The sequence below is a fragment of the Micromys minutus genome, assembly GCF_963924665.1.
Source record: "Micromys minutus genome assembly, chromosome: 9".
Lineage (NCBI taxonomy): Eukaryota > Metazoa > Chordata > Mammalia > Rodentia > Muridae > Micromys > Micromys minutus.
In genome coordinates, this window is record NC_137978.1 from 66,678,278 (window position 1) to 66,698,987 (window position 20,710).

The 20,710-nt window shown below is 50.3% G+C and overlaps 1 protein-coding gene across 1 annotated transcript in view; it reads left to right on the forward strand.

Annotated features, from left to right (window-relative positions):
- Window positions 1–255: 255 nt before the first annotated feature.
- MORN1 (MORN repeat containing 1) overlaps window positions 256–20,710 on the forward strand; it is a gene marked incomplete at both ends in the record, with an annotated part of 39,157 nt that continues 18,702 nt past the window's right edge. Inside the window, 8 exons of the mRNA XM_080920966.1 lie at window positions 256–331; window positions 1,048–1,119; window positions 2,895–2,993; window positions 4,246–4,361; window positions 5,462–5,547; window positions 6,258–6,345; window positions 14,047–14,143; window positions 14,839–14,949. Of these exons, the coding sequence (XP_080777092.1) occupies window positions 256–331; window positions 1,048–1,119; window positions 2,895–2,993; window positions 4,246–4,361; window positions 5,462–5,547; window positions 6,258–6,345; window positions 14,047–14,143; window positions 14,839–14,949 (745 nt within the window). The remainder of the gene's footprint in view (window positions 332–1,047; window positions 1,120–2,894; window positions 2,994–4,245; window positions 4,362–5,461; window positions 5,548–6,257; window positions 6,346–14,046; window positions 14,144–14,838; window positions 14,950–20,710) is intronic.

A 20,710-nucleotide genomic window follows, 5' to 3' on the forward strand; every position in this document is an offset into this window, starting at 1 on the left:
GATGGCCGCGGGGCGGGGCCCAGGCTCCAACCATTTCCGCTTCCGGCATGAATGCCGAGGCCGTTGGCGGGAGTGCTTCCCGGCGGAAGAATGGGGCTGGCGGAAATGCGCCGTGCTGCACAGGCGCATTGGCGTCCTCAGGCTCTGGATCCGACGCCGTAGCTTCGGATGTTATGGTCCCGTGGCCACGCCTCATGGCAACCAGAAGCCAATGGCAGGCAGCTTTATAGTTGCTAGGGAAACTTTGGCGGCATGATGGCGGCAGCTGGCGATCCTGACCCTGCTTCGCTCCAGCCGCGCCGGCAATCGCCAGGACTGCCACCGCGAAACGGTACTAGCTGTATATCCCTGCTGGAGCTCGGTCGCGTTCGCGTGCTCCACAGGCGTGGTCCAGGTTGCAGGCTTACGGCCAGCCGGCCCTGCGTTAGGAGGGCGGGTAGAACCGCACACAAGGCTTGGGATTGCGGCTCCGCCCAATGCAGTCCGATAGAAAATTGTCCTAAAACCGGAGAAACGGGGTCGATATGAGGCCAGAGTCCACGCTGGTGCCACTGTCTTCCTGTCCCAGGCTGCGACTTGCTGGCAAGGAAGCAGTGGGGTTGCTTATCAGGAACTGAGAGATGAGTGTTTGGTGTGATGTCTCAGAGCTGCATGATGAAAGATGAGGCTAGCCAGGAGTTCTTAAAAGTAAGTGTGGATTTTTGTCCCGTGGGGACAGGAGGACGGTGAAGGTCCTGGCCGGGTGTGCTCTTCACAGTATCCTCACTGAACTTGTTCGCTGCTTCCGTGCCCTCACCGCCTCCATTTGAATCCTTCCTCTTAAGAGCCTACAATCAGCTTTTGTCCTAGCCCTCCTCTGGCCAGGCCTGCCTTTTCCTCGGTACTTATCCACGAAGCAAAACCCAAGGAAAGGAGAGGGAGCATATGTCTTGTCACGTTGAGGTTGATGAGAACTGACCTGCAGACTATTCTAGACCTTGAGCTGCTCCATCTCTGTGTCGACTGATGTCAAACCATCGCGATGTTCATCTTCTTTTCTGTACACAGGTTACGGCATATACGTATACCCAAATTCTTTCTTCCGCTATGAAGGAGAATGGAAGGGAGGCAAGAAACATGGTAAGAGGCCTCTGGTCATTCCAGAGCCAGATTCCTGAGCAGTGTGGGAGGCAGTCTTGTACCAAGCATAGCCCAGTACTGTGCCTGCACAATGGTACCACTTGGCTCCAGTCATGGCGGAACCAGTGTAAGACCGATTCTTGTAGGCTTGGAGATCATCACATGCTGGTGGGTGGCGGAGCTGTTGACCCAGAGTGACACACACAAATACCATCATGGTGTACTTTCTGCTTCTTATTAGACATCCAGGCCTCTAATCTTCAGCGTTAGTGTCTCTGTATTCCAAAATAAATAAATAAACAAACAAAAGTGGGAAACATGGGAGAGAAAGAACCCTGCTCTCCGCATCATGTCTATGAGCATTACCTTTATAGAGAACCACCAGACGCAGGCCAGAGGATATGGAGATTTTGCTATGAGACATTGAATCCATTGATCCCTGGGGAAAGGCAGCTGCATTCTCAGCAGGCTGCCTCCTGTTGCCTCTCTCAGCAGCATGGAGAGTGCTACATTTTCCCAAGTTAGGGTTATGCGGAGGCGAGGCGAGGCTTCACACTTTGTTTCTAATCAGAAAGAAATGACTGGCAGGCATTAATCCCTGGACTCAGGAAGCAGTGGCAGGTGGGTCTCGAGTTCAAGGCCAGCCTTACCACAGAGTGAGTTTCAAGACAGCCAGAACTACATAGAGAAACCTTGTGTCAAATAAATAAATAAATAAAAAAGAAGAAAGGAGGGGAAAGAGAAAGAATCATTTTTAGAAGTAGACCTGAGCAGTAGAGGAAAGAAATACAAAATGAGCAGGCCCCAAAATGGCCCTCATGAAACTACGCACACCCATGCACCAGAAAAGTACTGAGCCTAGACTTTTCCTGGCTTTTTTTCCCATTTGTAGACTCTCTCTGCTCCATAAGCAAGTAGGCCCTTCATCTGCTGGCCACCAGAATCTCCTTCTCATTTTCTTTTATTTATCTTTTTGTTATTATGGTTTTTGTTTTTGAGACACAACTTTGCTATATAAGCCCAGACTGGCCTTGAATCCACAATCCTTTTGCTTAAGCCTCCCAAGCACACTACGGCACCCAATCTCTACCAATATTGTCTTTATTATTTATTATTTATTTTTTTCTTTTCTTGCAACTCCCAAATGAGGCAAATGCCCCACCGGCAGGCTGTATCCTTAGCACCTTTCGGCTTTTACTTCATGTTCTCATCACACAGATGTTTCTCTTTTTTTTTTTTTTTTTTTTTTTTCACCACTGTTAAGGATTATCTTACTGTAAGCAGGGACCAAGGCTCATATCTAGAACTATTGTCAGAGATGCTTGAAGAGTCACCCAGTTTTTAAAAATGTGTTCTCCAGGGGCCAGAAAGATGGCTCAAAAGAGCTCTTGCAGAGGACCAGAATTCAGTTCCCAGCACCTACATCAGGTAGCTCATGACAGCCCATAACCCTAGCTCCAGGGACCTGACAGCACCAACTTCCAGTCTCCATGGGCACTGTCATGCATGGACACGCACTCGAGCGTCCTTTGTCCTCGTGAGGATGGGGATGGGGGGCAAACAAGGTCTCGTGTGCATAGCTCATGCTTCTGTGGTATTCCAATGAGAGCTGGCGGTCAGGAATGTGTTGCTTTGTTTATATGAGTTCCCAAATTGGCTCAGCCTCCTGAGTAGCTAGATTACAGACATGCATCACCGTGGCAACTGAGGTTTTCACTCTGAAGAGGAAGGCTGGCCACTCCTACAAGTTGACTGCACTTTGCTTCTCTTACCAGGTCATGGGAAGCTATTGTTTAAAGATGGAAGTTATTATGAAGGCGAATTTGTGGATGGAGAAATCACTGGGGAAGGCTGCCAGCACTGGGCCTGGTCAGGTTAGCTTTGGACAGAGGTGGGCTGCTGACTGTTCCCATGAACCCTCCCAGGGTTTATGGCCACACAAAGTGCTGTGTGTAAACAGGGAACTTCAGGCTCTAGTAATGATAGGATAACAGCATGCAGGCTGGGGCTAAGCAGTGTGAGGACTGCAGCCTGGAAGGCCTTTATGCCCATGGAAGGCTGAGACTAGTAAAAGGGTGCCCCCAGCTCCTAGATAAGGATTTGCATTCACCTCTATAGACAGCTTGGTCTTCTCTATAACACCTATCTGAAATAAAGGTTTATCATCCCAAAGTTACAGTTTTCTTCTACATTAAAGTTATGTTAGGGGCTGGAGAGATGGCTCAGTTATTAAGAACACTGGCTGCTCTTCTAGAAGGCCTCAGTTCAATTCTCAGCAACCACATGGTGGCTCATAACCATCTATATAGTGTGATCTGATGCCCTCTTCTGGCATGAAGGTGTATATGTAGATAGAGACTCATACATAAAATAAATTGTATAAAAATAAAATGTATAATTTTTTTTTTTTTTAGAATTGAAGTGGTCACGCATGCTTTTAATGCCAGCACTTAAAATAAACAAAGATATTTCAATCATTCTGCACCCCTGGGTGGGCAAGCTGCTCGTGACTTCCATGCCAGGGGCCAGGGATATTTCCTCAAGCTTTAGGCTTCACATTTAGTGGGTTGTTAGCACTCGGGGGAGCTTTTCTCTTGGACTTAGTGTTCAGTTGTTTTTTAAAAGCCGGGAAAGTCCTTTGCTGTACCCCATCAGTGCCACAGGCAAGGACTTCTTAGGCAGTCTGCCATCCCAGCCAGGACACAGGTCCAAAACATGTTCTGTTCCTCACTGTCCACACCAAAGAGTAAGATAAAGAGACAGCAGCAGCCAAGTGTAGTAGTGCACACCTTTAATTCCAGCACTCAGAAGACAAAGAAAGACTGATCTCTGTGAGCCTGAGGCCAGCCTGGTCTATACACAGAGACAGAGAGCTCCATTTGAAAATACCTCAGGCCTGGAGGTGGTGGTACATACCTTTAGTCCTGACATTTGGAATGCTGAGGCAGGTGGATCTCTGAGTTTGAGGCCACCTTGGTCTGCAGATGGAGTTTCATGACAAACAGAACTACACAGAGAAACCCTGTCTCAGAAAAACTAAGAAGAAGAGTGGCTGGGGTCATCGCTGCCGCCTTTGGCTGGGGCATAGCAGAGAAAGTACCCTGATTCTCCCCTTATCTATCCCAGGAAACACCTACACTGGACAGTTTGTTTTAGGAGAGCCTCAAGGACACGGCATCATGAAGTACAAAGCCGGAGGTTACTATGAAGGAGAGCTCTCCCAAGGCCTGAGGGAAGGTCTGGTACCCAGGGGTTTGGGGGTCTGTGTGTGCTCAGGTGGTAGAACCACTAACTTAGCCTGTTTGACTCTGGAGGCTGGAAAGAGGCAGGAATTGGTACCCCCTCTTCTGTCCATAGCACAGATGAGCCAATCAGAGCTTATATACAGAGAACAAGCTGCCTACCATGTCCTGGAACTGGGACATGTGTCATGTCCACATCTGCTAGCCACCATCCACCGCTTACAGGTTAAAACAGAACACAGGTCTCTGTTGATAAGCATGGCTCCTACAGGCTGGCCTGAGGCAGGCCTGCAGTTTCAGAGTATGTCATTGCTGTTGCTGCAGCCATGCATTGACCAGATCCACTCTCCCAAGATCCCGGTGACACTGGACTATACCCTAAGGCCTGAGTCAGTCAGCTCATGTATGATCTGCAGGCCAAAGATGACAAGGGGCTGATTGAAGGAACACTGTCCCTTAGGACACTGGGAAAGACTGACTGAAAAGCTGTAAATGAACCTAGCAGATTCTAGTGTGTATGAATGTAGCGGGAGTGTCCCTTTCTTCCTCCAGGTTTACTTGAGCTAGGGAACAGAAATACCCTTGAGTTTCTGAATTGTCTAGAAGCTGAGGGTATCGATAGTTCAACGAGGCCCCATCTTTAGTCACATTTCCCTGGCCTTTCAGGTTGACAAGCCTCGAAGGGGAACTCAGGCAGAATACTACCATGCTTACCGTATACAGAGTAATTCTGAAACAGAAACATTCAGATTGACTCTAAGCCTCCCTCCATCCCATCCACCAGAACCTGGTGGTTGTGGAGGGCCTCCTGTGTAGAGGAACCTATGATAGCTACTCTGGATTGATTTTTTCCAGCCCTGCTGACCTGGGCAATTGCAGCTAACTGTCCCTAAATACAACTGCTATTTTTGTTTGAAAAGGGCTAGTCAGCAAGCCTAGGAAGCCAGTGGGGTCCTGGTACTCAACCTTCTAAACCCACCTTCCTGCCAGAATTAAGTGCAGGCAGATTGCCTCCAAAGGGCTAAGGGGGGAGAAAGAAAGGCTCATCACTAGCAGATGTGGAGTCAAGTTGGTGTATTTTGGTTTCTTCACTAGGGCAGGGGTTTCTGGAAGACCGAGATGGGCAGGTGTACCAGGGTTCCTTCCATGAGAACAAGAGACATGGCCGTGGGCAGATGATCTTTAAGTGAGTACAGGTCTTGGAGGCTTAAGCTGCTGCTTGGGAACAAGAGTGGTCCCCCTACCTCTGAGAATGCTGGTGGCCATAGGTAGGGGTCTGGGTAGGTAGATTTTGTAGAAAGCACTGACTAGTACCCAAGCCTTAAATATGTTCTGAGCCTTTGCTGCTTTTCTCTGTGTATGTTTGTCTCTGTATGTCTGTCTGTGTGTCTATCTCTGACTCCTCCCACACTTGTTGAATCCAGGACCTAGAACCCAAGAACGGACCCCAAAACCTGGGTTTGAGCAAGGATACTGGTCAGCAAAGTTGCTGTCTTTCAGGCAGAGGGTTAGAGACCTTAAGCCTGTGTTCAGATTCCTGGGTGGATTGTTATCCAGCACCTGCCCTCGAAACAGGCAAAGTCACCTCTCCCATCTCCTCCTCTCTGTCATTTCCCATTTTGAGTAGCAGAAGCCAAACGTGTCCTGCACAGGGCCCAGCATGCTCTGGAAAATGGGTCCTGCCATGGGGGGTCAGGTGGGGGACGGGCATGCAGACATATCCCCTCCTGTCACCAGCCCTCCTGAGCCAGCCCTGGCAAGGCAGGAGCTCACAGGCCATGTGTTCAGGGCCTATTTTTGCCTTGGCCCCAATGTGCTTGCTGTGCCTGGTCCGAGTCTGCGTCACTGCCGCCACCTGGTTCTTAGCCTCATGAGGGCTCTGTGCTGTGCCCTCAGGAATGGTGACAAGTACGACGGTGACTGGGTTCGAGACCAGCGTCAGGGACACGGGGTGCTGTGCTGTGCCGACGGCTCCACATACAAGGTACAGCAGAAAGGCAGGAGGGGGGTCAGAGGACTGGGTACCTGGATGGTGTCTGCCCACACTCCATCTGGCAATGCCCTGGAGGGAATGGACTCACAATCAACTCATGTTCCCATGTCACTGGAGGCTGACTTTCCTTATACTTATTAAGTAGAATGAACCCTGTGTCACAAGGGAAACCAAGGTCTGTCCAAATGCCTGTTCTTGTCCACATGGGAGGTGTGAGATACCATAAATTTTGTGGGCAAGAGACAAGACTACACCAACGCTCTTAATGAGAAATGTGAAGTTATTGACCAGGAAAACTGGCAAGCTACCAGGAGGGGACCAAGAAGAAACAGATTACAGTCCAGGGCTGTCCTGGGACAGGGCTGGGGCTGGTTCCACCATCCCTGGGCAGACAGCAGGCCAACTCCTAACAGGAAGTAAGAGCTTAAGGCCCTGGAATTAGGGCTTCTTAGCCATTCCAGTTGTCACAGGTGAGACCCTGACAGGATCCAAGGCTGAACTCCACATGCTGCTGCTTGCTGTGATAGCCCTGTGAGTTCTGCTGGGGTTTCCAGCAGGAAGGAAGGACAGGCTCCCGAGAGTCAGACTTCCTCAGCTCTTTCTTTCTTGTTTTATCATAATAACCAGGATGATGTGATCACATTTTTCCAGATTTCCCAAACAGCAGATTAACAACTGAAAGGAGCTGGCCCCTGGAAGCAGGAAGAGCCCAGCCCAGTTCATGCAGAACTGGAAAGAAGGGTAGCCACAGCTCTACTTGGGGTATTCTTGTAGGAAATTGCCCAGATGCAAGTGTGGTCCCTGTGGCCTCAGAGAACAAAACCCTACTTCCCCTAAGCCCTCTGCTCCCTCTGCTGACATTGTGTCCACTGACTCAGGAGGAAGATTCCGGGCTTGGTTCCGTAATGGTGTGGAGTGGTGCATGTCAGCTCCCACAGAACTGTGGGGCACATGTGCAGAACACAAGAGTTATGCCTGGGTATGGTCCCTATTGTTATGATAAAACACCACCCCCAAGAACAGCTTGGGAAGGAAGGGCCTTTTTCATACTATACTTCCTGGTAGAGGTCCAGCACAGCAAAGTCAGGACAGGAACTGAATCGAAGGCCTCGGAATAATGCTACTCACTGGCTTGCTTCCCAAGCTTGCTCAGCTTTCTTTACAGCACCCAGTACCACCAGCTGAGGGGTGATCCTTCCCACAGGGAGCCGGGCCCTCCTACACCAGTCAACGAAGAAAACGTCCTACAGATCTGTCTTCAGACTAACCCTGTGGCAGCATTTTCTCAATTAGGATTTGCTCTTCTCAGATGATGCTCTAGCCCGCAGGACTGCTCTGGTCTGTGTGGACACTGCCCCCCTGCTGGCCTAGAAGCTGCCTGTGATCTGTGTCTAAGAAAATCTACATACTGTCTGTATATACTGTTGTGACCACTCACCAGTCTGGCCTCTCCCCATCTGGGGGCTCATCCTCAGAGGACCGGCCTCGACAGCGGTCCAAAGCAAGGATCAAATCAAGGTGCGATAGGAGAGCACGAAGTAGCGAGGACCTAAAGGAATCACTTATTTCCTGACCATCCTGCACCCTGACAGGTCCACCGTGACTCTAGCCACACACGTCACACGACAAGGCCAAGGCTGTCAGTCACCTCCTACCTGCCAGACACTTCCAAACCCTCCATGCATGGATTCACACAAACTGTCCCACACCTCTGTGAAGGGACTGTTTGCCACACTTTTATAAATGGAAAGAACTAAGCCCCAGACATGATCTCCCACTCCAGAAAGGGGCAGACGAGCTTGTAGCCTGAGCATCCAAGCTTGATCCATATACCTTACCCTCTTTCCATTGGGTCCCCCCATCGCATCAATGGATGAGCTGCCATTGACAACCTAGGAAGAGACCATCATCACTGCCACTTGAGCAGGAAGAATAAAGCACAGTTTTGCCCAATTTCCAGAGGCGGTTCTGTTCCACATGTCCTCAGACCTCCAGTAGGGCTTCTTCACTGCTGGCCACTAACCATTAGTGGCTGGGGTTTGGGGTTCTGCCCAGGCCTTCCTTTCTGAAACCTGACATTTGTGGTTTGCCTCACTTTCACCTGCAACAGCCTGTGGTATGTCCACCAGGGGGCAGTCTAGACCTGCTCACCGGCAGCAGGCCCAGCCTTGGGTCCTTGTTCCAAGTTTGGGTGGATATGCACTGGGCTCTAAGGCAGGCAGCAGGGAGGCCCTGAATGCCTAAGCAGGGCTCACGTGCCTTGGGACTGCCACACAGGCTAAAAGTGCACAAGTTGCCATGGCTTTTCCTCCTGAAGCCAGAACCTTGAATTCCACAAGACTTGCAAAGTTTTCCTCCCTCGGAAATGGGGCTGGGGATTGTGTATCCTTCAGCTCAATTCTCGGTCCTGTGGCTGGTCAGCAGGAGCAGTGGTGTCCAGAGGAGGGGACATACTGACCTCCAGCCTTGATGTGCAGGCTGCACCAAGGCTGCACCAAGACAACAGCATGAGCCGAAGCAACCACTGAAGTGTGACCAGAGGACGCACATGTGGACAGAAAAGCCACAATCCAGCCACTCTTTTTTCCCCCAGTGGCCTTGGGAAGGCTGAAGAACTTTCTTCCAGGATCTTTTGGACACTGAACAGAAAGGGGCACCCAGGGCCAAGGGGATAGGTGACGCCATCCGGAAATCAGGACTCAGACACCGTGGGCATCCAAACTGCCAGCCTGACGCAGCTCTCACTGACCTGCGCTGCCACCAAGTGAGAAAAGATAATCGCCCGGGCTGTCACTCAGCTCTCATTAGCCAAGAGAGAGAAGCAGTGAGTTTCCTGAGCCTCTCTAGCTCAGCTGATGACCATCTGCACTGAGCTCTCCCACACATGGACTGCTACCTTCGTACAGTGGAGACATCAGCCAAGAGAGGCTGTGGGGTGGGAACAATCGCGAGACCTGCTTCCTCCGGGCACCACTGTTCTTTATGTTACCATTAGTCACGCACACAAACCGGAAGTGTGCTGTCTCGTCCAGTTCTGTATCCAATTCAGTGGCGTTAAATGCTTAAACTACTGAGTGGCCATTACCATCCTCTGTCCACAAACTCATCTATGTAACCAGACTCTGGCCTATTCAACCCAAACTTCCCATTCCCCGGAAGACCCCGTACCCACCTTTCTTCTGACTTAGTTACTCCTCTAGGGACCCCATGGGTGAACTTGTTCCTTAGCGGCTGACTGTTCTCGCCGAGCATCGTGGCCTCCAGTCCACACTCACTGAAATGCACGCAGGAGGCTCCAGATGGCCAAGTGTCACATACATATGCCTGTCCCATTTCCCTTGTTCATTGGGCACTGGGCCACTGGGGACAGTGCTCTGAGCATGCACGTGCAGGCCTTTGGGTATATAGACCCAATGGTGGACTGATTACACCGTGTGTTAATTGCATTTTTATTTTTATTTATTAGGAATTTTTTGTTGTTGTTGTTTTGTAGAGCCAACAAACTTTTCCACCGTAGTTGTACTATTGAAGTTCCCAACAGGGGAACCAATGGGTTTTTATTTCTGCACCCCAAACCCACACTTACTTTCTGTTTTTAAAGCTACAGTACTAAGGGATGTGAGCTGTTTGGCAGTTGCTAGCTGAACCCCATGCACTGCCGTTGCTGTCATCACACAGAGCTGGCTTTTGTTCCCGCTTAACATTGCTTCAGTGGCTCTCAGTGCTTTGTCCCTCCCAACTTGCACTGCCCGGTCACCTGTGGGTGCATGCCCCTTACCACGAGTCCAACTCACCTTTTGACCCTCCTCAGGCAGGTGAGGTAAGTAGCTGCTAGCTCTTCAGTCCTCGGGTGCCTTTAGAGGGCAAGCTCCATGCCCAGAACAACCCTCATCCCCTGGGCCCACTAGCATTAGCTGCTTATGCCAGGGCCCGCTTTGTATCCTGAGAAGACTGCAAGGTGGCCAGCCTTTGTCTCATCGGCTTTGCTTCTCTGATCTTGACCCTAGCGCCCATCAGAGTTCCCCCTCAGCCACCTGTAACGTCAGCCGGTGTTCCTGTGTTATGAGAAAGAAATCAGTCCAGACCCTGACAGATGTTCTAGGTGACCTCTGCAGCTCCCCCAAGGTAGCTGGCATGACAGGCATAATCATGTGGTCCCACCCATGTCTTTGGTGGGTACCTGGAGTGGTACATTGAGCAAGTTGGTGTGAGGAGGCCTCTCCCACAGCAAGGACATGTCTGTCACCCAAAGCTCCGGTTTCCTGAAAATCAACATTTCCCGTGTTGTTTTTCCCAGAGGGCAACCTGCTGTCTGGCACACCTGTGCATACACGAAACAGGTGGCTAGCCTCGAGGGCTCCTTCACCTGCTGCCGTTCCCAGCTTCCCCTTACCTGGCATGTCTGGAGAGTCCCTGCGTGTCAGTAGGCAGATAAGTAAGGCTCTGTGGCTGCCCTCCTTGGGCCAGCAAGGCCCAGAGCAAGATGGAAAGACCACTGACCCAGACATGTTTCTGCCACTGAAGACCATCAGAAGAGTGTGGAACACCTGCGTCCAACGCTGGCCCCTCAGCAGGTCAGCTGCACCCCACAATGGCCCCCTCTAGGAACCACCTCAGCAATGGTTAGTACGGCACCAGTCCCTGCATCTCCATTTCCCTGCAAAATATGCCCACTCCACACCCTGAAATCCTAGGAAGCCGGTCAAGACCAGTCAGATCCAACACCCTCAGGCCTACTGTTGCTACAATGCAAGCGAAGCTCTCGTCACCCCTGCAAACTGGAAATAAAGCTTCATAACGGGTACAACCACAGGAGGAGAGCCCAGATATAACCCCTCACAGGCCGAGGCCCGTGATAATTGTCTTCTCTATACCATAACACCATGGAGGCCGACTCAGAGGGCCTGGGGCTTGTTCACCCCAGGAAGGACCAACACGTGCAAGAGCAAAGAGGCGAACTAACGCTGAGGATGGACTTCCACCCAAACCCACGGAGCCATTACTAATCCAAGTGCAGGGAAGAGAAGAGCACGGGTTAACTGGGGAAATGCTCCCCACGATGGGGGGGGGGGCGGACTTCTTTCCTGCAGTGTGTCACACAGTGCAGGGCGAGAATGAGACGGCGCGTCACAGAGCAGATACCACCCTCTTCTGCCCTGGGTGTCTGTTTCCTGATACTGGCTTCGTGTTTGCTGTGTGTTTGCCTGGTTTGGGGTGCACATCTGAGCCCTAAGTGACTCTGTCACTGGCTGGCTCCATTAGCATCATCTCCATCACCCTCTTCTGTCCTGTGAGACACATCCATCCTCCCATGGGTGCCGGGCAGCAACTGGGCAGAGAAGAGCAGGTGTCCCTGTGCCCTGCTCCACCTCCCTGTGACTGAGAGTCAGAGTGAGAGGCCCAGGGGGAAGCTAGCAGACCAGGACCTGTCCAGCTGCCTTCTTGGATTGTTTGACAAGGACACCGTGAGAGGGTGTCGTTATCTACAGGACCCTGCCTGACACTCCAGGAGTGTATCACCAAGTTTAGAATTTATGATGCCCTCCAGGCAAGTCTGTGGGTTAGTGTCTTGGGTCTCTTGAACACATCTGTGTCATCCAAGTGCTGTCCTGAAGCAGGAACACCAAGCTCCAGCTCCTGTGATTTGGGCTCTGATTCTAGCACTGCAGTCCACTGGCCACCTACCTCGGGGACTGTGGCAGATGTCATTGGTGGCCAGCTCGGCTGGCCAGGCTGAGAGGCTCCTCTGGCTGGCTAGTGCCACCTGTGGCTCTTCACCCACCACCGCCCGGGGCCAGCAGGCACTTCCACAACACTGCTTAACACTGTCAGTGCCGAGGTCCTCCTTTCCGACCGCATCCCTCCATGGCAACCACCCCATGAACAGGCACCTGGCCGCATGCCCTGTCCTACCCATGTCCCTTCCTCCCTTCTTTCTGAAAGCCCACACTGTCACTTTCCAGAAGTCCCAGTGAGCACAATGAGCAAACAGAAAAGACAGACAAACCGCCGCTCTTTATCCTACAGACACATGTGAGAGTCCCATCAACCAGAGTCAAGGTGGCCCCTCCCATAGCACCCACTCAGAAAGTTCACCACCAGAGGTCGGTCCACGTGCTGCTGTCATCCTTGAGAGAGTTGGAACCGAGAAGAAAGAGATGTGATTCAGGGAGGACAGCAGTCACAGGAGGGGGTGGGAATGCTCTTAGGGAGAAGCCAGCAAACTGGAGACGGCCTGCTCCACGGTCACCCCCCCCCCCAAGCTCCCCAGCAGGGCTATCAAGGCCTCACTGTATTTGGTGTAGCCCGTGATCTCTAGAGCCAACCTGATAGCTACCCTCCTAACCCAGCTCCATCCACATCTGCAGTGACCAGAAAGGCTACGTGGATACTCTGAGCACGAGACCGAGGGATCAAGCACGTGGTGGGGTGGGTAGCATCTGCTGGGATGGGCACTGTCAACCGAACAGGCACTATCCAGGAATGCCGCTGGTACATAGCCTTGGGAACATGAATGGGGTCTTTCTGTACTGTCTGGGATTTCAGTGCTAGAGGAATGGAGCCACCTCCCAGGCATGCCTCCCAGCTGGCAACTCTCATCCCAGAGAGGCTTGGACCGGGGTGGGCAACCATGCCTCTGCTCACATGCTTCACAGCTGGAGGCTGACCTCTCTTGAACTGAGAGGGGCCCCTAGGGCTACCTGTTGTTTTGTGAATGGGATTTAGAGACAGGAGATTTTCAGGGACAGCATCTACGAGCACCTACTCTCCTCACCTGGCCAGAGGCCTCTCTTGGGATTCACCTCTTGAGATCTAGCCGCTCATCATGTGGCGGCTGAACTCTCAGAAGCCCATGAGAAGCTTCCTCCCAGGTTGTGGGACTCTGACTCACTTCTCACAGTCTCTGCGGCCACGGCCCCTCAGCGCTTCTCCACGTGAGCGAACCCTACTACTACCCACTTTCCTACTTTGTTTGCATTCTCAGGGACTGGCCACTGCTCCTCTTCCATCACTGACTGCGTAGGAGCCCAGGCTCCATGCAGAGGGGGTCCTGGGCAGGGGAGGGTAGCTGGTGTCCAATTAACTTCAGCAGGAGAGTGAATTGAACCAAGCCTGTTATTGGCTCATTTCCCCAATACAAGTAATTCATAATCAAATAAAGCACCATTTAATGTTGAAGTTTTCTGTGGAACCAACCCTCCTGCCGTTCCACACAACTGCCTGAGAATCCAGGCGCACTACGGAGAAGGCAGAGTAGGGTGTGTGACGAGCGGCACCCCATCCCTACCCCGAGTATGTGTGTGCTCAAGTTGTGGATTTTAATTGCCTTTTCATTTGAAAGCTCTGGGCATCAGAACAACGCACCTTGGTTCTACCCCACTGTAGTCACGGGTTCAGGTCCCCTCATGATCAGCTAAGTGCCACATCTTTGTACTCTGAGGCCTTTGTGCCGAGCGTGCCTGCGCAGTGGCACTTTGTTCGTGTGCCATGTGCTGTGCCTTTGTTCCCTTCTTTCCCAGCATCGTTAAAACTCAAGGGGAGAGCACTTAGCAAAGCAAACTGGACCCTTCCCAACAAAATGGAGTGCCTCACCCCACAAAGGAAGGTGCAGTAACCTCACAGCCTCGGGGATCCCTTAGCTCCTGGAGCCCTTTGGAGCCGTCCTCTGAGGCTGCCTTATTCTCCCTGCAGGGACAGTGGCACAGTGATGTCTTCAGTGGGCTTGGCAGCTTGGTCCACTGCTCAGGAGTCACTTATTATGGGATGTTTATTAATGGCCACCCAGCAGGTAGGTGTTCCCAGCCTTCCCCTTGTCCTTCCCACTGTGGGTTGGTTGTGTTTGAACCTGGCCTCGATGCTGTATCTCAGGTGGCCTTGGGCAGCCACATGGGAGGTATTGAACCAGGCTGGGATGGAGCTGAACATAAAACCCAGCCCTTTCGGGAAAAGTGTGTTCTAGTTGACTCCAAAAGCACAGACCTTAGACCCAAGGGATTCTGCTACAAGCAGGGTATCGGACCTCTGCTAAAGGAAGCTAAGCTATGGGCTCTCCCAGCTGCAGCACCACGGCTTCCCCACCCCAAACACACTGCCTTAAGCCATAGATGCCACCTAGTCTATCTCTCAGCCATTTCAGGGTTACTGAACAAAATATTCTGACCCGACAACCCCACCCCGCAACTGCAGCTGCTGTCCTGCGGCCTCCATCAGACTCTCTGGAGATCTCTGCACTCAGACATGACTGTAAAGTGAGCCATGTCCGCCTTGGCTTGGAACATTCCTGGCCATTCATTGCCCTCATGCTGTTCCTAGAGCCTCCCCCTCACACTTAGGACAGAAGTGCCATCCCAGGAGTGGGCCTAGCCAGGGACATGAGTCCTTCAGCCAACTAGACTGCCTACCAGGTCCTTTAACAGAGTGAGGATGAACTGGGACCCTCAATGGCACCTGCTACAACCACTGAAACTCTTGTTATGCCCCCAGGGCAGGCTAAGAGAATTGTGGTTCTGGGTCCAGAGGTACTGGAAGTGGTCCAAGGATCTTTCTTCATGTTGAGTGTACAGCTGCAGCAGGATGACGGGGAAGTTGCCAAAAGTAAGTGTATTGGGGTGGTGACCCCCGATCTTCCAGGAGAAATGGGCTGCAGGCTTTCAAGTAGAACAAACTGGGAAAGATGACTGGATGGCTCCTGAGATAATTCGACAGGAGCCCCTGCAGCCTGGTGACTCAGGAGGCCTATAAGACAGCCGGGTGGGCACAGCCTTGTGTATAGATGCACGTATGTGTGTACCTTAAGAGGCATGTGTTTGACACACACAAACCCTCACTCAGTGACTAGTGTGTCTTGTACAGAGTACAGAAGATAAAAAGGTACAGTCAGCCAGTAGTGGCACACGCCTTTAATCATAGCACTCGGGAAGCAGAGGCAGGTGGATCTCTGAGTTTGAGGTTAGCCTGGTCTACTAAGTGAGTTCCAGGACAGCCAAGACTACACAGAGAAACCCTGTCACAGACAGACAGACAGACAGACTGGCTGAGCAAGTCAGCTAGACCAAGAACAGTTCCTCACTGCTCTTTGGCACAGTCATCCCTTTTTAGGTAAATGAACCTCATACCAAGACAAGGTATGGACCACCAACTTCCTAAAGCCCTACCCACCATATCAATTCCCAGTATCTGTTAATTTGTTCAGTGTTTCTGTGAGAAAGTCATAGCATATACATGGAGTGGAGAGATGCTTCGCTAGTTAATACAGACTGCTTCAGTTCCTAGAACCCACACCAGGTGACTCAGAGCCATCTGTAACTTAGCTTGGGGGCAGGGATGGGGGTCTGATACCTCTGGCCTCCAGGGACACTTTTGCTCATGTGCACACATATGCACATGATTAAAAATAAAATCTTTAATATACGTATTAAGTTGGCTTGGTAACTTTATTAAGGTATCATTTAAATACCATTAATCTCAGCATTAAATGATCCCATGATCTCTAAGTGTTTATATGTAGTGCATGTCTCTGTGGTGTGTGTACATGCATGCAGGTGCCCACAGAGGCCAGAAGAAAGCATCAGGTCCCCTCAAACTACTGGAGTTACAGACAGCTATGAACCACAGAGAGAAGGTCCTGTGAGCTAAACTCAGGTCCTCTGTAAGAGCAGTCAGTGCCCTTAACCACTGCGCCATCTCTCCAGCCATTCACTTTTCTATTTTCCAAGACAGTGTCTCATTTAGTCCTACTGACCTCAAACTCAGTATGTAGCTGAGGCAGGCCATGAATTGATCCTCCCGTCTCTGCCTCCCCAGAGCTGAGATTTCAGGCATGTGCTAGTATGTCCAGCTAGATTCCATGACCTCCAGCAAATCTGCAGATATGGGCGACCAGCACCGCATCACAGTGCCCTCTCAGAACAGTTGCAGAGCTCTAGAAGATCCCTTGGTCCTGTTTCCAGCCTTGTACCCGCCCCAGTCCTTAGTTGACTTCCTACCCCTATAGGTTTGTCTCTTGAACATTTCGTGCAGGGGGATTCATGTCACATGTGGTCTTTCGCTTGCTTTCCATTTGCATGGCGTTTAGAGATAAGATACTTCTGCATTGCAGTATATACTGACCCATCCTCCATTTGGATCAGCAGCATCCCGTTGCCCGCACAGGCCACACCTGATTGCCTCGCATTGGGACTAACGTTGGGGGCAGTGTTGCTGTGACTACCGCTCAGGGTTCTGTGCTCACAGAGTCTCATTTCTCCTGTGTGTGTCTGCAAGCAGCACTGCAGCATCGTATGGACGATGTGCTCAGACTTTAGAGAACCCACTGGGCCTGTGAGGTAGCTCAGCACATAAAGATGCTGGCTGCCATAGCAGATGACCAGAGTTCAGTCCTCAGGACCCCCAGGAAGAAGAGGGGACCTGACTCCCATAAGTTGTTCTCTGATTGTATGTCTGTGGTGTGTACATGTACGTGCACACGTGCACGCATGCACAAACGCACACACAATCAGTCTTAAAAATACGTACAAGCTACCGCTTTCCCAAATAGCAGCACCCATTTGCAGGCCCCCAGCAGATTATCCTTCTGGCTACTAACCGGTCCCTTTGGGGCCCTTGCCTTGCCATATGGGAGCACTACTGTTGTTTTGTAGTTAAAACAGTCTTTTGTTTGTTTGTTTTTTGTTTTGTTTCTCTTCAAGACAGGGTTTGGCTGTCCTGGAACTCTCTCTCTGTGAAGCACACATATACTCTCCCTCTCTCTCTAAACCAGGCTGATCTCCAGCTCAGAGATCCCCCCTGTCTCTGCCTCCCCAGTGCTGGGATTAAAGATGCCCTCCTTGTCTGCCCTGCTAGCTTTTCATTGCTCACCAACCAGTTACTGCACTTCTTCCAAAGAAAGATTCTCAGCCTCAGGGCCACCCATTTTTAAAAAATAGGCTGCTGATTTTCTTATTTTTGCATTATGAGAGTTATTTGTGTGTTCTGCTACAAATCTTAGTCAGATTAAAGATTTTTATTTTCTTTCAACCAGGTATATTGGTACCTGGTACACCTTTTAATCCCAGCACTCAGGAGTCAGAGACAAGTGGATCTCTGAGTTCAAGGCCTACCTGGTCTACACAGAGAGTTCAAGGCCAGCCAGGGCTACCTGGGGAGATCTTGTCTCCAAAACAAAACAGCCCACAGTACATATTTTCTTCTTTGGTCCAGCTTCTTTTATTTTCCTTTGAATATTTTAAGAGTCTGTTTATTGTGTACAGATGTCTTGCCAGCACATCTGTACGTGTGTCACGTGAGTGCCTGATGCCTGTGGAATTCAGAAGAGGGCCTCAGGGCCTCCAGAACCAGAGTCCTACAAGGTTGAGCTGCCATGTGGGTGCTGGGAACCCAACTTTAGTCCTCTGTGAGAGCAGCCCTCCTAGCCGCTCGCCTTCTTCTCTACAGCCCACATTTTTTGTTCATTTTTAAAAATGCTTTTTATAAATTGTAAATTTTGACAAAGCCCATCTTGCTCACTGTTTAATGGGTCATAGTTTTGGTTCTTTCTGAATCTAAGAATTCCATGCCTGACTGAAGTCCACACAGACTATCTTCCTGTAGAAGTTTTATATTGTTTTAACTCCCATATTTAAGTTGGTGTTTCATTTTGATGTAGCTTTTGTGGATAAGACAAATGTCTGATCCATTCCCCCAGCCATGACTACTGGAAAGACACATCCTTTCTCCATTGAGCTTCCTTACTCGGTGACCCTCATCCCTGAGTCAGGGCTTCTGTCTGGTCTCTCAGTCCTGCCCACTGGCTTGCATGACCACTTTTATCGGGTAAACTTCATCTCTACCACACTATGCCATCTTAATCTCAGCCTTCAGTATACCTCGAAAGCAGGGCGCCCTACAGCCGCGCTCTAACTGTTGGACTCTTTGGGATCTTTTACATTTTCTTATAAACTTAGAATTAGCTTGTCAATTTCTCCAACAACAAAAACACACTGGTTTTGATGGGATCGCAGGGATTTTTCAGTGGAAGCTAGCCATCTCTTAGCGTTGAGCCTGTAGTTCATAGTCATAAAACTGTGTTTAATTAACACTTAGATCCCTCTTACCTCTCTGGTGTACATTTTCCATGCACATACCTAGCAGTGTTTTTAAAATCTATTAACAAATTACTATTTCCCACGATATATTTGATTACAATTGTTTTATTAATATGATTAATGATTACTGCTGATTTTGATATATCTTTTGGGGTGTTTTTTTTGGGGGGGAGGATTAACATAGTCTGATGTAGCCCCGGCTGTCATCAAACTTGATGTGTAACTGAGGGTGACCTTGAGCTCCTGAAGCCCCAAATTTCTCTACCTCCTGGTGCCCCAACCACACCCCTGTGTGAGACGCTGGGTGAAGAATATTACATATGCAGCTCTTATGTTTAGTCTATGACCTATTTGAAGTTAAATCTCTGTGGAATAGAGATCCAATCCTTTGAATGTGGCTTCTAGTTGTCCCAGTGCCCATTCGTTAAAGACTTTTTTTTATCTAATGAATTGTCTTGGGATTTAATTTGCCACAAATTTTTAAATAACTCCCCCCCCCCCCCGTGTCTGTGAAGGATGTTGGTCTGGGATTTTCTTTTCTCCGCCCACTTCCTATTCTTTGATTCATGGAGGAATTTGTGTTGGACTAATGTCTTTTACTTTAAACTATCTCTTCAAACTCCGCACTTATTTTTAAAATGAGATGGTCTTGGCCAGGCAGAGTAGCCCTCGCCTTAATCCCAGCACTTGGGAGGCAGAGACAGCTGGACCTCTGTGTTCTAGGTCAGCCTGGTCTATGTAGTGAGTTCCAGGACAGCCAGAGCAATATATTGAGATCCTGCCTCAAAAGGGCAGGGGTGTGGTCTTAAATATGAGCCAATAAGAGTCTTCTGTATAGGTGCCATATCTGATTTGTAAGGTCTTCAGTTCGTATGTAGCCTGTCTTGCGGTTTCTCAGAACTCAAAGGTCCATGTTGATGAAATGCACTTCATCAAAGCCCTAGAGCATCAAAGGAAAGGCTCTGGTACTGAACTGCCCTATCTGGGAACTTCGCCTAACCAGTGTCTTAGTCAGTGTCCTATTGCTATAGAGACACCATGACCACAGCAACTCTTGTAGAGAAAAGCATTTGATCTGGAGACTGGCTTACAGCGTAGAGGCTTAGTCCATTATCATGGTGCCAGGGATGTCAACATGGCCCGGAGCATGTGAGTCACATGAAGGCAGCAGAGCTCTGTGATACAACCTACAGGCAGCAGGCAGAGATGGACAGACAGACACGGAGAGAGCGCATGCGCCACTGGGCCTGGCTTGGGCATTTGAAACCCCAAAGCCTACCCCCAGTGACGCTCTTCCTCCAGCAAGGCCACACCCACCTAATACCACTCCTTAAGCATTCAAGTATGAGTCTGTGGGGGCCATCCTTACTCGAACCACTACACAGGGCCATAAAGATTCATAACCACGTAGCTTAGGCTAGACTCTCAATTCCCCTGCCTCTGCCTCGCAAGTATTGGGCTAGCATTGTGCTTGAACTCCCCCCCCTCCGTCTAACTGATCCACATTGAGCACAGTTATTGATATGGCTGATGAAGACTTTTTACCCCCTTTGGTCCCAGCTCTTTCCTTTCATCAGACTGGGCAGCAAGCCCCTTTACCTGCTGCGCCATCTTGCTGACCCGTTACCTCATCAGTTACGACTCCATCGACTCTCTTCTGGTTTTCCTTCCCGCTAGAGATGGAGGTCTTCATCTACCATCACCCCTCCTGGAAGCACCGGTAACGAAGGCTGATTGTTGATGTCTGGAGGCACCTTGACTTGCTTTCCCCTTGAGGGATGCCTTGAGGTGTCCTCCCTGAGAGCGGGCTTCTGGTTCTTCCTCCATGATGAAGGGTTGCTGCTCCATCACCACCGCTGTGCTGAGCTTCTGGCACCCATGGACTTAAGAAAACTTTCAGCCACTGTTTCTCCCAGTTGTCTGATTTATTTCCCATGTGTGACATTGCCAGAAATCGTCCCACTGTTTGCAGAAGCTCCCTCTCCTCTTTGTTGCTTTATTCCTTCCTTTTTCCTTTCTTTCTTCCTCCCTCCCTTCCTCCCTTTATTCCTTCTTTCCTCCCTGCCTTCCTCCTTTTCTTCCTTCCTCTCTTCTCTCTTCCTCCCTTCCTTCTTTCCTTCCTTCCTTTCTTCCTTCTCTCTTCCTCCTTCCCTTCTTTCCCTTCCTCCCTTCCTTTCTTCCTTCTTTCCTTCCTTCCTCTCTTGCTTCTCTCTTCCTCTCTTCCTCCCTCTCTCCCTTCCTTCCTTCCTTGGTTTGTTTGGTTGACTTCTCCT